Below are 18,450 nucleotides of genomic sequence, written 5' to 3' on the forward strand. Positions count from 1 at the left end.
GCTTTCTGGTTTTGTTAGGCAGTAGAGACTCATTTCATTAACAGGTAACCATGTTTTCATGACCTATATTTACATCTCACATATCCTGGTATACAAACAGTACTTACTGAATTACCACTGCGCCCTCAAGATCTCATGCCTCCCACCCATCACCATGTTTTCATCTAGCGAGTTAAGTCAGGAATTCCAAAATGTGAGACCTGGCTTTGTTGATTCAGTGACCCTGATACTCAGCCATGCTTAGAAATGGCAGAGCCTGTATTCTGCAGTAGTCCTGAATAAAACTTATTTTCCAGGCTTCTCTGCTTCACTTACAAAAATATTGCTGAGGGTTGTCTGCAAAGTATAGGACTGGGGGTGGGGGAGGGAGGTACAGGGATCTTGGAGACTTGGAAAATATACCCCTACTCTGCAGGAATTTACCCCAAGTTCCTGGACAGTCCATTTAGGAGAAACCCAGTGTCTCCAACTAGGCCCTGAGCTTCTGAACGGCAGAAATGAAGACCTGTGCTGAGCTCCAGTACCTCAGGACCATGGCAGACTAGGCACTCAACCATTAACAACTGCATGTGTACCAAGCAGGAACTTACAGGGGTGTTCGAGTCAGCCCTGTAAGTGCAAGAACACCAGTGTACTGATTTCTAATTCCCATGAAAAGAAACCTCAATCCCCTGCCATGTGATTAAGAGAGACAACAGGGTAGTTTTATTATTATTATTTTATTTTCATATACAAAAAGATAAAACTTGAAATAGCTCTAGATTTTTCCTCCTATTCTGTTGGGGTGTGGCTGCTTCTTCACACAGGGGGAAAAAAACTACATTCACATCGGTTTATTTGAGGACCCAGTGCAGAGTTCAAGCAGCAAAACCCCAACTTAGCAGATCTAATTTCAAACTTGACACTCATTTCTAAAATTACCACAGTAAAAAGGAACAAAGATCCACTGCAAATGAATGAACTATGATACAATGTTCTTTCCAAAATGTCTTCATTTTGCAACTGTAATTACATGGATGTCTGCTTTAGGCCATTTTAGATGTGTGCGTGTATATAATATATATATGTGTGTGTGTGTGTGTATATATATTATATATACACACACATATATAAATCAGCACACTTTTCAAATCCAGACAGGGTAACAGCAACAAGCTTAACTCTGTATATGTGTGTGTGTGTGTGTGTGTGTGTGTGTGTGTGTGTGTGTTTGTGTATATATATATATTTCTTTTTAAACATGATACTTTAGTATAACTTTTGTTAATTCAGTAGTACAAGCTATTTCTGTTCTACAAAATTTTTATTTTATAGCTACAAGGGTGAAAAGTGACTTATTACATTTACATCTCACATATCCTGGTATACAAACAGTACTTACTGAATTTGAGCCAAAAACTAGAAGTCTTTATTTTTAGCACTTGAAGAGCTTCCTCACTTCTACACCTTAAGTCATATACTAGTCACATTTCCAGAGTTTGTAATTACTCATTGTTTTAAACCGCAAGAAACAGGTGAATCCAGACTTTTAATTACAATGGTTATATACAAGTTAGATAACACAGCTCAGTAAGACTTCGCTATCCATCCTAAACCCGAAACACACATTCTCCACTAAGTTAGACAAGCCTTAGGGGGTTTCCTTCTTTTCCTTATACATAATGTACAAATTTAGAAGTAGCTGGTAAAACTGATACATAAAGATGGCAAATGAGAGGTGACATTTTCTGTTGGTTCCAAAATTGGTCCTGCAAATTATGTATTCTGCTGTGTTCTTTAACTGTGTGTGTGTTACATGCAGAAGCTCTTTTTACAAGAATTGACATCAAACTCAATGTAAGTTAAATTTACAGTACTGTAAAGTTACTCAGATTCAAGGACAAATGTGGAAAAATATTAACAGGTGAAAAATTCGGCCTTTTGATGCTACCACGATCATGTCAAATTCGTAAGCAGATTCTTTTGTACAGTTGAAAAATGGCATTGTGTGGATTTGTGGCATGGAACTGAAATCTAGAAGTATGCTTCTATTCTGCGGTAACCCTCACCCTCAATTCTTAAGTACCACTCAATTTTCTTTGCATTTTTACAGAATTCTAGAAAAAAATGGGGGGGGGGGAAGCTGCTGGCATTTTAACAATCCCTCCAACTCACAGGAGGTCTTAACACTTCCAGATGAGGTCTCCTAAGAATCTCTATATGATCACTGGCTCTCAGATGGCCTTTGACAGTGACTTGAACACTTTCCAAATCAAAACCCCGATGTTGCCTAATCTTTCCTACTCTCATCTCTGTCGTTGCTGGTAACATCTGAATGAGCGCATTTTTTCCCTTAATGGAGAAATTATTTGGCTAAACATACACTTAGCTTGTGGCAGTGCTCTGAGAAAACCCCACTTGGGCTAAAGCACTTGCAGGGACTGAAGTCAACAGTCCACTGAACAGGGCAGAGAGCAAACACTTCGAGGGCTGATCAGAACCCACTGGGAACACACTGACCTTGGCATCCCACAGTCAGCAGGACAGCCCAGGCAGGCAGCCCATGCTCATATGGCTGAGTTACCACTTTTAATCTTGGTCTGCCATCTATGCCCCAGAGACAAAAATTCAAATGTGGTGACTGCTGGTTAATTAAACTTTTTGAACTGGTAAAAAAGGCTCTTTAAAAATATATATATATATTTATTTAAAATACATCAAAATGACAAACAGCCATATCCCGCAAGGCCTAATTTCACAGCAACATATGCTACAGACATCTTCCCAAAATGCACAGTGGTGGATGGTGGGTTTTTTAATCCTGCCATTTAAAGGAATGTTCTACGTTTGAGTTTTAATGACTGGAAATGTGTTACAAAGAGCTCATCTTTGGAACTAATTTGTGTGCAAGACCAGCCAATTGAATCACTTTGCCTATTCAGACACAAAAATACTGAAAATGGCAGAATTCAAAGAGGAACCCAGGAAGCACCGTTCAGATGACACTCTAGACCCATCCCACCACAGTGCAGTGAAGAGCTTGCCAGAAGCCCCTTTCTCAGTCCTTGGGAAGAGTTTAACTTTAAAACAAGTAAGTGCCCATACTTGGCAGGGTTCCTGCGTGTGTATGTTACAAGCCTGCAGTATCGAGAGGACCCAGATGGTGACACGGTTCAACATGAGGTCTGAGGTAACTGGTTCTTCAAATACCTGGAGCACAGAACTGCATCCAGAAATTACAGCTGGGAAAAAGGAAAAAGGTGGGGTCTCGGGCTAGAAAAGACAAGTAGAAAAAAGCTTACAGCAGTTGCTTTTGGGGGGAGGCAAGTGACAAAAACAAAGGCACAACAGAATTACATTCCAAGACACGTGGCTGGAGAGCAGAGAAACGTTCTTTCACGGGGAGCAGGGAAAGGAACGACAGGTTAGTTCCCGGACTGCTACTGACCTACTGAAACTAAATTTACTCCAAGCATAAAAGGGGTAAAGTATAAAACTTCACTCCGAACCAGACCGAATAAAAAGCACAGCTGGTATAAAATGATACATCAGGGATTCTCCTGACAAAACCGTCCCAACCAGTGTACTTCTGAGCGCCACAGCCTGGGTCCGGGGGACAGGCCTTCAGCTGGGCCTCAGGACTTACAATGACGATACAAAGAATGAGCTTCATTATTCACCTTCCCTGTATCCCCATCCAAAAGGCTCACCCAAGTAACCATCCACTCTCTACCCCAAAATAAAAAGGCTAACATGAAGACTGCCTCCCATCCCCTGGCAGTCATGCTGACCTTTGCAGGAAGAGCAGGAAGGGCAGGAAGGGCCATGTGACAGCTGGAAGATGCCCTCTGGTATGGGGCTCTGAGCTTCCTCAGAGGGCTCCCGGTTGTGACTCGCTAGATCAAAGCAGGGAGCTGCCCCAAGCACTCTCACATCCAAGAGGCCCCGACCAGAGAAGACACAATGTGCCCGGCAGCTCACCATTTCACTTGATCGCTGTGTCCACACACCACCCTCCTTTCTGTCCTGAAAACTGGAAAATTTGGTCCTAGATAATTCAGTTTTGTGGATTCCTCAAATCACCAAACTCTCATTTCAAATGTTTATAGCCTGAATCTTAATCGTCCCAACCCGCCCCAATATGCACTCCCATATGAGTTCTGTTCCTCAAAACACCCTCATACGACTACACCCTGTGGCAGGAACTCACAAACTCATTTCTAACTTCAGAACCCTTTGTTCAGAAGAAATCTCAGGAGGAAGCACAAATGTAAAACACACCGCAGGCTCTTCTTGCCGCTCCCCAGCCCCTCGCCTCCCAATCTGCAGGGAGCTGAGCTGGAGCATCACTGTCCCACACAGCCACAAGTGGAGTTTTGGCCAAATGAGACCCATAAAGGGCCTCCAATCTGCCAGTGTATCGAGAGAATCCATATGAGCACTAGGTAAGAGCTCCACACCACTCACACTCCAGTGTACGTTTATCCTGAAAGGTAAAGCTCATTACTCTGATTACAAAATCATTCTCATTCAAACTCACTAGACTTTATAAAAATAATCTGTGGTATAAAACAATCTCCACACTGTGCAGAAGAATCTGTCAGGTGATATAACTAAATATATATGTAGAGCTATAGATTTTTTAAAGTAAAATTTCAAGTGTCATATCTCTATTATAGAACCTATTCTTTTATTTACAATGCTACCTAACAACATTCCGATGCAAACGTGATTGGGAGAAACAGAATGATCCCATGCCCAACCAACAGCAGAAATCCCCAGGACTCAAGACAGAATGCATCCATTTGTTAAAAAAACAAAACAAAACAAAACAAACCCATCCTCACCTGCCTAAAAAGCATTCACTAATAATGGGTCATACTTTTCATAACTGTGAGCTCAAAAATGTAAACTTTGCAAATAAATGTAACACTTTCCCACAGATGTCCAGAGAGCCCACGTCTGAATAATCCATTGCATACACACATGTGCCCGAGCGTATACTTCTCTAGGGTCCTGTGGTTGGCATGCAGTGGTTCTCAGAACTGCATAGGCCCCAGACAGCCCAAAGATACTCCCGGAGAGAAAGGGCAGCACAGGGCCCATCACCACACACTGGCATTTAGAGACTATGCATTTTAATTCATGAGGGAAAACCATTTGTATTATCTCTACAAGCTGCCATAGGAGCAAATAAAGTATCACTGGTTTTGGCACTACAGGGATACATGGAGTACCACAATCAAAAGTCCTGCTTCATTCACACCTGGAAGATACAGTCACAAAAATGTAAAAGCTTGGTAAAATTTAATTAGTGACAAATTGTTTAAATTCAAAATCTTGTCCAAACTCAAAGTTTACAATGGACCCCAAATGAGTATAAAATAGAAATATTCAAAATATCCCTCTAGATAATTTGGACTTTTATTTGATGAGTTTATGGGTCTCTTGGACCCACTGTTTTTAAAACGTAGCTGAGTCAACTGAATTAATTTCCAAGGGGGGCATTTTAAACCTCAATTTCTTTTTGCTACAAAACTAAATTATTTTAAAAAACTTTTCCAAGCCTTCTAAAGGTTTGGGATACATTCATAGGTGGATTGCTGGTTACAAATCAACTACCAGGAATCTTACTTAAATAACTATGCATATAACCCTGAATTCATTAAATCTAGACTGAGAAGATAAACAGGTCATCAACTGAATTACTGGGCCTGTTTCTTTACCTAAAACATTACTGTTAATCAAGACTTAAACTCGTCATTACTAGGTTGAACACCTATTAACTACTGACTAATTAGTTCAGCTTTTATAAACAGCCATTAACTAAGGAATTCATGGCACCCAAATGAGGAGAAAAAGCTACCTTGCCCTCTCTCCTTTCTGGCTGCTCACCCTGGATGGGAGGTGGGGAGGGTAGATGAGTCAATTCACTGTGCTTCTTAGAAAGGTGTGGTCTAGAGAGCCCCTGAAATGTGAACCAAGCCTGGCTATCTCTCCAAAGATGAGCCATTAAGAATCCAATAGGCTACTGAAATAGCTGGGACTGACAAACTGAGTTAGCTACAAGGAAATGCTTTCCAATTCAGATACTCATCTAGTAAGCCAAGTTCTCAGGAATAACACTTGGCTGTTCGACTTCTAGTACCAATTCTAAACACTTACATACATATGCTTACTGTATTGCTAAAAACCACCAAATCCTTGTATTACCAGTATGTGCTGGGAACTTTACATTGCATCCTAAAAAAGGCAAAATTCCATTTGCAAGAGGGCCACCCAGTCCTCCCACTCCAGGTAGAACAGCCGCCTCCCTACCCTCATGGCTCAGAGCATCGGGCCACGTGACAGGCTTTCTGAGCCACACACAGCAGACATACACACACATGGGCAGCTGGGCTTGCCACCAAAGAAACACCACACACATAGCTCAAGCACTCAGTGCGTCAGGGTAGCAGGGAGCAAGAACATGGCAACTGGAGAGAGAGGTGACAGCAGAAAAGTGCTGGGTCACCTGCTTTGCTTTCTAAAGCATGACATGACAAACCATGACAAGAAGACTGGCCTGGCCCCTAGGGGCAGTGAAGAACTAGCTCAGCGGCCTAGAGAGGAGAGATTCTGATCTGGGCTGAGAATATCTGAGTGGGGGGCTCAAGCCACTTGAAGATGTTCAAAGCTGAACAAGATCTCTCTTGTTCTGCACACATACCCAAGTCCAGACAGGAGGAATTCTGAGTCAGAAGATGCTGGCACACATGGGGAACCCCTCCCCAGGCAGCACTGATCCCTCCGGGCACCTACACCTACACAGCCCTGCTGAACAATGAAGGACAAGCCAGCCATGTTCAACAGTGAAGGCCGATGAGGAGCCAATGATACTCACCACTGCCCTTCACAACCAGGTCTCCCTTCCTCCTAAGAACACTCCACCTACAGCCCTCACCCTGAGTAACTCACTCAAAGGACTCCTGGGAGGGACCAATGGTCCCAGGAGAAAACCTGGCTGATGCCAGCCCCTAAGGACTATGTCCAGGGCCTCCCCTGGCCCATCATTAAGAATTCTTTGCAGGACAGTGTGACACAGTAGCCTCTGTCCCCACTCATTTCCTCCTCCTCGTTCATTCCTGTATTTGTCTGGCTTGGGATATCTTCCCAGTGATCACGGACGTTTTCAAACGGAACACATTCTCTCCCAAAGCTCCACCCCACAGCCAGGAGCCTGTGTGGAAGGAAGAACACTAGAAACGAAGGAGCAAGGATCCTTGGCTCCTTCCCTCCCCTGACTTGGCCACCCTCTCACCCTAGGTGGGGCAGCCTCTCCCACAGGCAGGCAAAATGATGCCAGACTCCTACCAGCCTTCCACAGGTGCTTGGGGGAGGGGGGGGTAGTTCTCTGAGCCCTCCAGAAGTAGACACTGCATGAAATCTTTGTGGAAAAGAACACAGGCAGAGGCCCTATAACCCAATAAACATAAACCAGCGCTCTAAATGGTTTGCTCCCCAAAGAGTACATGACAGCACAGACACTTTATCTGAGGCAAAAGACCCGCCCAGGCCCCCAGGGGCATGCCCTGGAAAAGGATCACCCACCCTCTTCTGCCATCAGCAGCAGTCAGGGATACCGCCTGATGGGTGCCTTTTACACCACAGCATGAGGGAAAGGCAGCCTGAAGCCCAAAGAACTGGCGCTCCCAGACTCCCCTCCCCCCTGCCACACCACACAGGAACCATCCCCAGACACTTCATTCTGGCGCCACGGCCCGATGGCAGCGGAGCTCAGGGTCAGCAAAGAGGGAGCCCACCCAGATAAAAGGCATGTAGGCCAACGGGAAGGCCCACCCTGTCGGTACTGCGAGCTGACCAGCAGGTCCCACACCAAGGCCACAGCTCAACCCTCCACAGCCAGGCCAAAGACGTGTTCTGACAAGAATCAAGCCGAAAGAAAAATCACCCACAGGAAATCTAAAACCAAATAGAGAGGCAGGGTTTAGTGTTCCACACTGGGTAGGATAAGGGATCTGATCATTCTTGTGGCGAATCAGCTGCATGTGTTAGCGGTTTATTTGTTGCTGAGGGTGCAAAGCAGACGCCTGAAAAGTAGAGATGCACTGCCTGAGGTGAAAGCTAAAGAAATTAGATATGGCACTTTTCAATAAATATTTTAAAGCTTTTTAAAGAAAGAAGTGGAAAAGAAAAGCAACTGCTGTAAGGCCTGTTTTGCTGTTAAAAATTATTCTGAGGGAAGAAAAATACCACAGCACGAAATAGTTAAAAAAAAAAGACAACACTGCTTACCCCCAAAAACAACAACAACAAAAAAACCCTGTCCCTGTAACCACCTTGGCCAGCTCACAGCTTGACCCATGAAGCAAAAACTGAGCTCTGCGAGGGGCACACACTCACCTCCCACAGCGCCCTGTGCCCAAGCACGGAGAGAAAGGGACACAGCCAAGCGGCAGGCCCCAGACGCGAGGGGCGCGCGAGCGCGGAGCGCGGACCGTGCGCGCTCAGACGGACTCCAGGGCGCGGGGCGAGCGCGCCGCTCCGGACACGCCCGTCTGCCCCTCCATCCCAGACTGCCCCGAGTCACCGGGCGGACTCACACAGCCGCTACCGGCCTCCTCCACGATCGCCGCGGCTCGAGGGAAATGACCTCAAGCACGTCTAAGGGCCACAGTCTGACCAAGTTAAAGTGGGGTTACCTCTCATTCTGAACACTGACCAGTCAGGTTGAGGGAAAGATCTGAACCTCCACGTATGTCAAGAGGAGGCGCCCCTCTCCCGTTCTCACCCAGGTCAACCTCTCCCCATCGCTCACCAACTCACCTACCCTCAAGATGAAAGAGATCCAGTTTTTAAATAAAAGTCTCGAGAAACCAGAGGGAAACGCCTTCACAAACAAGAGTGATGAATGCCCAGACGGCGCAGACAGCCAATCTACAGTTGACAGTTATTTACAAGGGGGCGTTATCAAACAAAAATGGTAGCACTCCCTAAAAGACTCAAACTTTTTTTCTTTTTCTCTATTTCTTTTAAATTTTCTTGTCATAAAAGCCAACTTACATTAAAATATACTTACTACGAGACAACACAACTAATAAAATATATAATAAAACTTACACAAGTAGAAAATTCTGAGGTATTTCTGGTTTGAGGTGGTCTGTGGTCGTGAAGTTTTCTTTTACTTTTCAAAATTTAAACCTCGGAAGCCACAATGCAAAGCATGTGTGTATATGTGGATGTGTGTTTTCGTTTTTAAAAAAATTTGCATGTTTCATAAATTAAAAAAATTCAAATGTTGAAACAGCAGCATTAGGAACATTCACTGACTAGAGCAAGGTTATGGCATAATAGAGAAACGGTTTTTAGAATATGCACCTCTTTGAGGGGTCTGGAGAAAGCCGTGTGCACGAGCCACATAAAGGGACAGCGATGTCACCACACAAGGCCGAGCCAGCCCTGCAGGACTCGGGTCTTCAGAGGCAGGCCATGGCAGCCCACCCAGGGAATCCTCTTGCCCTGGCTGTGCAGGGCACCCCGTGGGCATTTCCCTGAACTGCACCAGGAGGAAGCAATGTGTTTTAACTTTTTCCTCCGTTAAGATATTTACACCATTGTCTTATGAGGAATACAGTCACTAAAACATGATGATTTCTACCCCTACCTAACCTTAAAATGAGGGCAGAGAAAACGTTCTGTCCAACGCCCAAGCCCAAGTCAGTGGGAAAAAACTGGTCAGGGCCAACAGATGGGTCAGAGCCACACCTGCTTTCAGACTTTCTCCAAACCCCGCTCTGGCCGTTAATGTTTGGCCTCCACACAGTCCTTCCCCTCGAATCCTGGTTACCTGAGAAGTAGCCTCCTAGCAAAGGATGTTGCTCCGAATGTGCCCGAGTCCAGTGTAGCTCTGTTCCAAACCCCCCCAGTTCTGTCCTCCCCTTCCAACTCCGGTCCAAACCATCCTCATTCTCATCCCCGTTTTTCCTCGGTCAGGACAACACCCGTTAATCCGTGAAAGACATATCTGCTGTTTCTTAAACTCACTGTCTAAAAAGGGAGAAAAACAATAAAGGTGGGGGGGGGGAAGAGGGGGACGAGGGCAGGGGGAAATTCCTCCTCTGAGGAAGGTGTGTTCTTATGTAACAGTCTTCAAAGGTTCCTCTAGGTAGAGTTTGCAGCATTAAGTTTCCTAAGACAGGAGATGGGTTTCTTTGTGTCACAGATTCTGAGACAACAAACAAAGAGAAAGCGGGAAAAATGAACCCCAAAGGACAGGAGGTGGCTGAGGCTCTTCAGCATGGCGCTGGTTCTGCATTCACAGCTCAGCACCTCAACGCCTGCTGACGTGTCCGCTGTTTGCGATACAGTAGAGCAATGTGCTGGTAAAAACTGATCCAATCCAAAAAATAATATTAATAATAATAATTATAATAATTATAATAATAATAAAAAGTCAAGGTAAAATAGCAGCTGCATTTTATGTGTTTGTTGGTGTTATGGGATTTCCAAAACAAAACACAACTTTTTTTCCTTTCCTCTTCAGATCCACTCGTTCCTGGGCTTAGATGCTCGACTCCTTAGGGGGCAGGTCCACATTGGTGACAGAGGTCACCAGGGAGACAAGACAGTCCGAGGTAGTGCCGTTGACTGACCTCCGGATTAGGGACACCCGCTCCTCCACGCAGCCCGCAGACAGGCGAGCCTCTGCATCATGGTCCCAGCACTCCTCGATGGTCACGCAGAGCTGGGCCAGGCCCTGCACGTCGGTGAGGAGAGGGAAAGGACAGCCTTGTCAGTGCCCCTCAGCGAAGACAAGCATGGGGGACAGGCAAACTTGAGGATGTTCCTGAGGATCAGGCAGGGAGCCCACTGGTCCCACCCCCAGCAGCAGGTCAACTAGCAGGGGCCCAGGGCACACTGCAGAAATCAGGATGCCTTCCCTCCCAGCAGCTACCATCCTGAGCCCACTGGACTCCCTCCACAGCCTCAACATAGGAAGGGACGGGGTTGGGCCCCTCCTGGGGCAGACCCAGCTGCTTGCCTTGGGGCAGTGATACTCAAACAAAATCTTACGTGAATCCCAAATCATGTAGGGGCCCACAGTGCAGCCTCAGTTACAGTGGGGACCGGAGGAGGGCTTCATCCCACCCTACTCCCCACCAGCCCTGGGGCCCCTCCCAAGAGTCCGGGGCACGTGGTGTGACACCCTCTGCTGGCACACACACAGTGGAGCCGGGAAAGGCAAATGCCCACATCCAGGGGCTCTCCGGCCTGCTGGAGACCACCCCAAGATCTGTCTGCACCGTGGGCTCCTCATCAGGGAACTGGCCGGGCCACCCCAGCACGTCTGCCCTGGAAGACTGAGAAAGTCTGAGGCGAAGGTACAGACTCCGGCGCAGCCTCTATGTCCCCATGTCTCAGTTTTCTCCATCTGCAGCCCCAGGTTCCAGGGAGCAGCACTGCAACTGAACTTGGCCCCTCATGCTATGTACGGTAGACTGCTAGCCTCCAGTGACCTCAAGGCTGTCCTGTTTCTGAAAGGACCGGGAGGTGCGCAGGGGGAGGGGCTCAATGGAGCTGAAGGCAAGTGTCCTTCCAAGACAGGAAACAGTTTTGATGGCAGGGGTCTTTGGTACAATATCCCCAGCTTGGAGGAGACAAGATGCCACGTGGCTCGGTCCACGCCCAGAAAGATAATAAAGGCAGAGAACAGAGAATATTTAATCAGAGCTAATCCATATTAAGCATTTATGTGATAAGTGTCCTGCCAAGCAATTTACAATAACTAGTTAAATCTATTACTACCCTGGGGCGCCAGGGTGGCTCAGTGGGTTAAGCGTCTGCCTTCGGCTCAGGTCATGATCCCAGGATCCTGGGATCAAGCCCCGCATCGGGCTCCCTGCTCCACAGGAAGCCTGCTTCTCCCTCTGCCATTCCCCCTGCTTGTGTTCCCTCTCTCGCTGTGTCTCTGTCAAATAAACAAATAAAATCTTTTAAATAAATAAATAAATAAATAAATCTATTACTACCCTGAGGAGACAAAGGCTCAGAGAAATAAAGCAATTTGCCAGAAGCCACACAGCTACCGATGGGCAGATCCAGGATTCAAACCCAGACGTGCCAGGCCCAGGGCCAGTGGCTCCCCTCCACAAATGGTCCACATGGAGGCCACACGGACCCCGATGAAACGGACTGTCAGGCCCCAAGAGTGACCTCACAGCTGTGCTGGCTGACTTTGGTCTGGCTGTTCGGTTTGAGCCAGGGAAACCTCCTGGAGCCTCCTCCCTGCCGAGCCTGGAACCTCCCCAGACACTTTCCTAGTGGAAGGGAGACAGTGCACTAAGTGGCCTCTGGCCCCACAGGGGAGGAGGGGACGGTCCTGCTGCCTGAGGTGTCCTCTCTCTCCGTCTCTCTGCTGCCCTACACAGTCCCCTGCCACCCAGGCCCCTCACCGGGTGCTTCAGCCAGTGATCCTTAATGGCGGGCCGCATCTTCTTGTGCACGACCACCTCTTGTAGCTCCTCCAGTGACGGGTGCTGGCCGATCTCTTCCTCAAAGGGCAGCATGTACTCATCCACAGGGCCTGGGGGTGACGGAGAGCCCAGCGGGGTCACTCCAAGGGCTCATGGCTCCTCACCCCACCCCCTAGACGCTCGGGGCCCCAGCCCCACTCACCATCCGCAGCCTTGCAGCGGGACACGAGCTCCCACAGCACCAGCCCCATGGCGTACATGTCAATGCGCAGGAAGGCATCTCTCTGGAAGTTGATGGCTCCCTCAAGCACCTCAGGGGCCATGTACCGCCGCGTACCCACCTACACGAGGACAGGGGAGGGGGTCCCATCAACAGCCACGCACAAAGTGACTCACCGCGGCACACGAAAGCCACCACCCAAGGGCACCAGACAGGGCCAGGATGGTGGCATAGAGGACACTGCCAGGGACAACCCTTGATTCACCACGTTCGTGGGGAGCTCACGAGAGGTCATGGTATACGTATGACACCTCAAGGATAACTGTAAATATCACGCAGTCGAGACAACAGTACTCTAACACGGAACGGCTGCCTCTTTACTCAACCTCAGCAGCACGAGGGGCCACCCACATGGTGTGGCTGTTTTCCTGAGACTAAGATCAAAAACAGAGGGGCTGAAGAATACCGAAAAATACTGACAGCAATTGTTCTAAGAGGATTTCCTCAGGCTTAACTTTTAGGTACGTTTTCTAGGTTTTCGGTTTGGATTCTTAGCACAGTTCCTTCTATTTTACGTTGCTTAACAATTCTGCTGAAAGGGAAAAAGAGAGACTGAGGCTACAAGGATGAGCACCAACCCCAGCGGGGAAGCTGGGTCTGACTCACTGGCCTTCGAGATCATGCTGCCCTCCAGGCTTGGGTGCCCCACTGGGAAGATGAGTGTTGCTCCTGGAGTTTCCGGACAGCTCTGAGCTCACACTGACCCTTGCCCCCTGTGTCCTGCCAGCCGGGCACCAGAAGGGCAGTGCCCACCCCTGTGCCAGCCCCCCTCCTGTACCCCTGAGGCTCCTTACCTGCCCATGAGTGTCCCCCGGAGGTTTCCCTGGCTCAAACCGAACAGCCAGACCAAAGTCAGCCAGCACAGCTGTGAGGTCACTCTTGAGCAATACATTCTTGCTTTTGAAGTCCCTGGGGAGACAGGTGGACTGAGATGAAGGTGAATACTGTGCTCCTTGCTCCTGGCTTCCCACCTTGACCCCCAAGATACCGGAGCCTGTGCCTTCCGGCCCCAGCAGACCCCAGACCAGGCCATCCCACCCTATCTGGGGAGCAGGGCCTGTACTAGGGTGGAGTTCTAGGAGGCTGCAGCTTTAGGACACCCTTCCACCCCTCACCCCTCTCGACGTGAGAACCCCTCAATGCACTTCTGCCACAGCTGTCAAAGCAACACCTCCCACAATAGCTGGGCAGACCGCATTCCAGTCCCCACAGTATCAAAGGCCAGCCTCTGCATTCTCAGAGGGGGCAGGGTCCGGCCTACTGGCCTGGGATGAAGGCTTCTGGGGAAAAAGGTACATGGCCCGGGATGGGGAGTGACAAGTTGAATGAACTTGCCCGGGTCTCTGTGCAGGCCCGAGGGGCTCACGCCAGGGTAGAGCAGGGTGCTGGTGTGTGCATTCAGCTCCACCTCGTGCTAGCAGGGGTACGTGTGGTCCTCGGTCTCCCCAGCGCCTGTGTCAGTCTTGTTGTGAGGATGAAGCTCAGGGAGTAGTAAGCACACATGCTTAGGGCCACCCCAGCACATTCACTGTGCACTACTATTAGATCGAACTATATAGAAGAGTCAACATTTTTGACCTACAAAAATTGCAATTTCACACCGTCAACCTTAAATGTCATTGATGTTCTTACCATGAGGGGCCCTTGAGCTTTGAATCCTAGAATCCAAGGCTCATTCCCCTCCCTCGTAGGCACAGAAGCACACTAGACTAGGTCTGATGACAACCTACTCAACTTCTCCGCACTACCGGTCCTTGCTCTGTACGACGGGGCTGGGAAAACACCCCTACCTCACCGATGACGAGTGTCTCACAGGCCTCTCCCTTCAGGTGACAAGACTGAGCTGGCCTGGCGTCTCTAAGTGTTCAGAGCAGTGCCTGCATTTAGTGCGGACTACGATGATCAGTTAATATAGTGGTCTCAAGGGGTAGCCCCAGAACCCTAAAGAGTCCCTGACACTGTTTCAGGGGAACTGCAAGACCAGAATTTTTTTCATTCAGAATCCATTATTTGTCTTTTTGTAAATTCATTCTCAGGAGAAGAGTTTTCCAGAGGCTACATATACATGTGATGTCATCATTCTGACACTAACAGAAGGTGTGTACTCTGATACAGCATATATCAGTAGATATAACCCATGTACACAGAAGTTCTTAATGTAAAGAGATCCTGGGGCGCCGGGGTGGCTCAGTCAATTAAGCATCTGACTTGATTTTCGCGTAGGGCATGATCTCAGGGTGGTGAGATGGAGCCACGCTGGGCATGGAGCCAGCTTCAGATTCTCTCTCTCCCTCTCCCTCTGCCCTTCCCCCCCACCATTGAGCACAGGTACGCACTCTCTCTCTCTCTAAAAAGAAAACAACAAAAAAAGAATGTAAAGAGATCCTAACCAAAAAGTTTGAGAACTGCTGAACCCACCCTCCAAAGTAATGGGAGTCAGCACTTCCTCGTGTGGCCACCAGAGGGCATGAGAAAACCAGCTTTGGAGGCCACATCAGGCCCAGGACACTCAGGTGGAAGGCAGGGGAAGGGCCAGGTGGGCCCACCACAGAGCAGCTAAGCATCTTTATGAAACGGAGGACACCCCCCCACACCCCAGGTCCTGCTCTCACCCTCCAACCCTCTCTGCAGCTCCACACCAAGCGCAGGGAGGGCAACTGCTAAGCCAGGTACCTGTGGGCAATAGACGGCTTGTGGCCCTCGCCACGGCACCAGGGCACATCCTCATGAAGGTACGAGAGGCCTCTTGACATTGTCTCTGCCACGTGACACAGTTCATTCCACGTGATGATGTTCCCCTTGAGGTAATCCGTGAGGGAGCCCTACAGGAGACAGCACAAAACTTGGGCACAGGCTCTGGGTACAGGACAGGACAGGACCCAGCCTGGCCCCGGGAGGACTGTCTCAGTGGACCAATGGCGGACTCCCCTCCTGGGAGACTGGGACTGACATGGAAGGTATGTGAGGCCAGGAGGGGTTGCAGGGCGGGGGGTGTCAGAGGATGTTAATCATGAAGTCACTGCACTTAAGAATGTATCCCAGAATCAGGAGTTCTTGTAGACACTCACATCCACACTTAGGAAGGGTCATCCTACGGTGGAAGGCCACCTCATTTCAAGAGCCCCTGTCCATAGCATGACTTACCTTGTCATGGAAGGCCGTAATGAGCCAGAGCTCCACCTCAAGGTTGGAGCCTCGCTTCTCAGCGGCAATGAACTGCAGCAGGTTCTCATGCTTCATGCCGGGGGTGCTGAAGATCTCCCGTTCACTCTGCCATGACTGCTTGTCCTAAGGCAGGGATGAGGCTAAACCCCACTGCCACCACACCACCCTGAGGCGGAAGCGCCACCCCACGCCAGCCGCGCCCCCACCCGTCCCCCCCAGCCAGCCTCGGCTCCGTAAGGGAGGCAGGCAGATGACCAGGACTGAGCTGGGCCCCGGAGTACAGGCCAACAGTGATCCCGGTGTCCAAGGCCTCTAAGCAGAACCTGGTATCAAAAACAAACCCTTGAAAACCAGAGTGGATCAAGGTTTTGCAAAGCCCTACCCCAGCCCTTCAAGAAAATTTCAGTGGGGCCCACCTCTCTCTCATCCTACCTGCCTAGGCCCGGAATGCCCTGGGGTGGGACAGCTCAAGCTGGACAGCAGGGGTGGATGACCTGGAGGCCCCTCACTCACTCACCTGCAGTGGGAAGATCTTGACAGCGACAAAGTCATTCATGAGCTGCGCCTTCCAGACACAGCCAAAGCGCCCCCGAGCCTTGATCTCCAGCAGCTGCAGAGGCTTCAGGCCCACCAGAGGGGACGGAGGTGGAGGTCCGGGGTCCTGGGGGAGATGGAAGGCTTAAGAGGGTCTGGCCGGGCCACCCCACCTCTACCCCTGCCCTCTGCCAGCCCTGTCTCACCTCGTGGATGTCCACATGGCCGTAGGGAGGCTTGCGATGCCGGTACATCCAGAAGGCCAGCAGGACGATGAGGGAGAGGCCCCCAATGGGCAGCAGCGAGTAGGCCAGCACCGTGAGCAGGGTGGGGGCTGTCGGGGGTGGCTCGTACGTGACTGGGGGACACACGGAGCCCTGTGTCACACAGCCCGCCCACCCACACACCTCAGGAGCCAGACCAGAGAGCCCTGCTGCCACTGCCCACCCAACTCAGGAGCTGAGAGGAGCGCTCCAGGGCCAAGGAGAGGCCCCAGCCTGCCCCCGCCAGGGCCCTCACCTTCCGGGCCCCCAGCCTCCGGCAAGTGGGTGAAGCGCTCGTTGCAGAAGTTGCCTTCACAGCAGCAGAAGTACACCTGGGGGTTCTCCTCGGTGGCCACGCACTCCTGCCTGGAGGAACACAGTTTCCCACGGACCCTTCAGCTGAGGGACACAAGCCTCACTGGGGCCTGCCCAGCCCACTCCTCCCCAGCAACAGAGAAGCTCAGGGGGAACCACCAGGGGACAGTGTAAACCCACCTCCCCTAAAGTGGGACCCAAAGTCGGGCAGGGATAGCCAAGGGTCCACACAAACAGCTCTCCTTTGGACTGGGGCAGGGTATACACAGCTGCAGGAAAGCTAGGACCCTGGCACCATCCCTACCGAGCTGTCTGGAGAGGCCCTGGTCTCCCCCTACCCTTAAATGCCAGGCTCGCTTTCACATCCTGAGGCCCACAGGCGGGTTCCAGCGGGGCTACGGGGGTGAACGGGAGGGGAGGGCGGGCTCCAGCCGGACTGAGGCAGGGGTGGTGCCGGGAGGGGAGGACAGGACGGGCTCCAGCGGACTGCGGGGCTGGGGGGAGGGGAGGGCGGGCTCCGGCGGGACTGAGGCAGGGGTGGTACCGGGAGGGGAGGACAGGACGGGCTCCAGCGGGCTGCGGCACTGGGGGGAGGGGAGGGCGGGCTCCGGCGCACCTGTCGTAGCAGTTGAAGTCGTCCAGCCAGCAGCCCTTCTTGACGAGCTCGATGGTGCCGGAGCTGTTGCGCCAGGAGGCGTAGCAGTGCAGCCGCTTGTCCTGCTCGCCCTCGCAGCGCTCCAGGCCGCTCTGGTTGGTGCGCTCCAGCTCCCAGTTGGCGTTGTAGTAAATGCACTCCCGAGTCTCGGCCTCCCCGCGCCCAGAACCTGTGCCCAGGAGATGAGAGAAGGGCTGAGCGCTCCACGAACCCCAGCGCCTGCCCTGAGTCCCCGGCCACCTTGCGGGAGGCTGAGTGGTGGGTGGGTGTCCAACAGCCAGACTGATGGCTACACGCACACAAAGGGGCTCCGCTGATGCCCAAAGCTCCTGGGTGGGGGTGGGGACGGCGCCCTTGCAGCAGCAGAAATAGAGGAGCCCTCAAAACCCCAGGGCACAGGAGAATCACTGGGGGGGGGGGGCTGCTAAAAATACACATTCCTGGGCCTAGCCCATACTGGACAATTTAAACGGGGACAGAATCTACTACAGTTTTAAACACCACCACCCTCTACCTCCAGCCCCCTCCCCACCCCACAGAATCTCAGGTGACCTGGCCGCAGACCTCAGGGACCATGTCTGGGCACACTCTGAGGCAGCTTCCTGCTGTCGCTGTCTGCCTCCTCCTGGGGAGACACACTGCCGGTGTGTCCCCCATCCCCGTCCAGACTGAATAGGAAATAAGGACCCTCCAGTCCAGTGTCCTTCCAGCACCCAGCAACGACACCTGGTGCTCAGCAGGGCAGGAGGAGGTCTAAGAATCAGGCCAGCGTGATCAGGGTAAGGC

General features: G+C 50.6%; 1 protein-coding gene across 2 annotated transcripts in view; it reads right to left on the reverse strand.

Moving 5' to 3' along the window:
• Nucleotides 1–1,284: 1,284 nt before the first annotated feature.
• The window catches only part of ACVR2B (activin A receptor type 2B), a 40,447-nt gene continuing 23,281 nt past the window's right edge, over nucleotides 1,285–18,450 (reverse strand). Inside the window, exons 2-11 of one of the 2 annotated variants that reach the window (XM_078073482.1) lie at nucleotides 17,626–17,833; nucleotides 16,951–17,060; nucleotides 16,638–16,765; nucleotides 16,415–16,558; nucleotides 15,877–16,020; nucleotides 15,406–15,554; nucleotides 13,527–13,641; nucleotides 12,655–12,793; nucleotides 12,432–12,562; nucleotides 1,285–10,735 (exon numbers count right to left, since the gene is read on the reverse strand). In XM_078073482.1, the coding sequence (XP_077929608.1) occupies nucleotides 10,541–10,735; nucleotides 12,432–12,562; nucleotides 12,655–12,793; nucleotides 13,527–13,641; nucleotides 15,406–15,554; nucleotides 15,877–16,020; nucleotides 16,415–16,558; nucleotides 16,638–16,765; nucleotides 16,951–17,060; nucleotides 17,626–17,833 (1,463 nt within the window). In that variant the 3' untranslated portion in view covers nucleotides 1,285–10,540. Of the gene's footprint in view, nucleotides 10,736–12,431; nucleotides 12,563–12,654; nucleotides 12,794–13,526; nucleotides 13,642–15,405; nucleotides 15,555–15,876; nucleotides 16,021–16,414; nucleotides 16,559–16,637; nucleotides 16,790–16,950; nucleotides 17,061–17,625; nucleotides 17,834–18,450 lie in introns of both variants that reach the window. The other variant, XM_036094228.2, reaches the window with a different exon arrangement.

The sequence above is a fragment of the Halichoerus grypus genome, chromosome 1, assembly GCF_964656455.1.
Source record: "Halichoerus grypus chromosome 1, mHalGry1.hap1.1, whole genome shotgun sequence".
Classification (NCBI taxonomy): Eukaryota; Metazoa; Chordata; class Mammalia; order Carnivora; family Phocidae; genus Halichoerus; species Halichoerus grypus.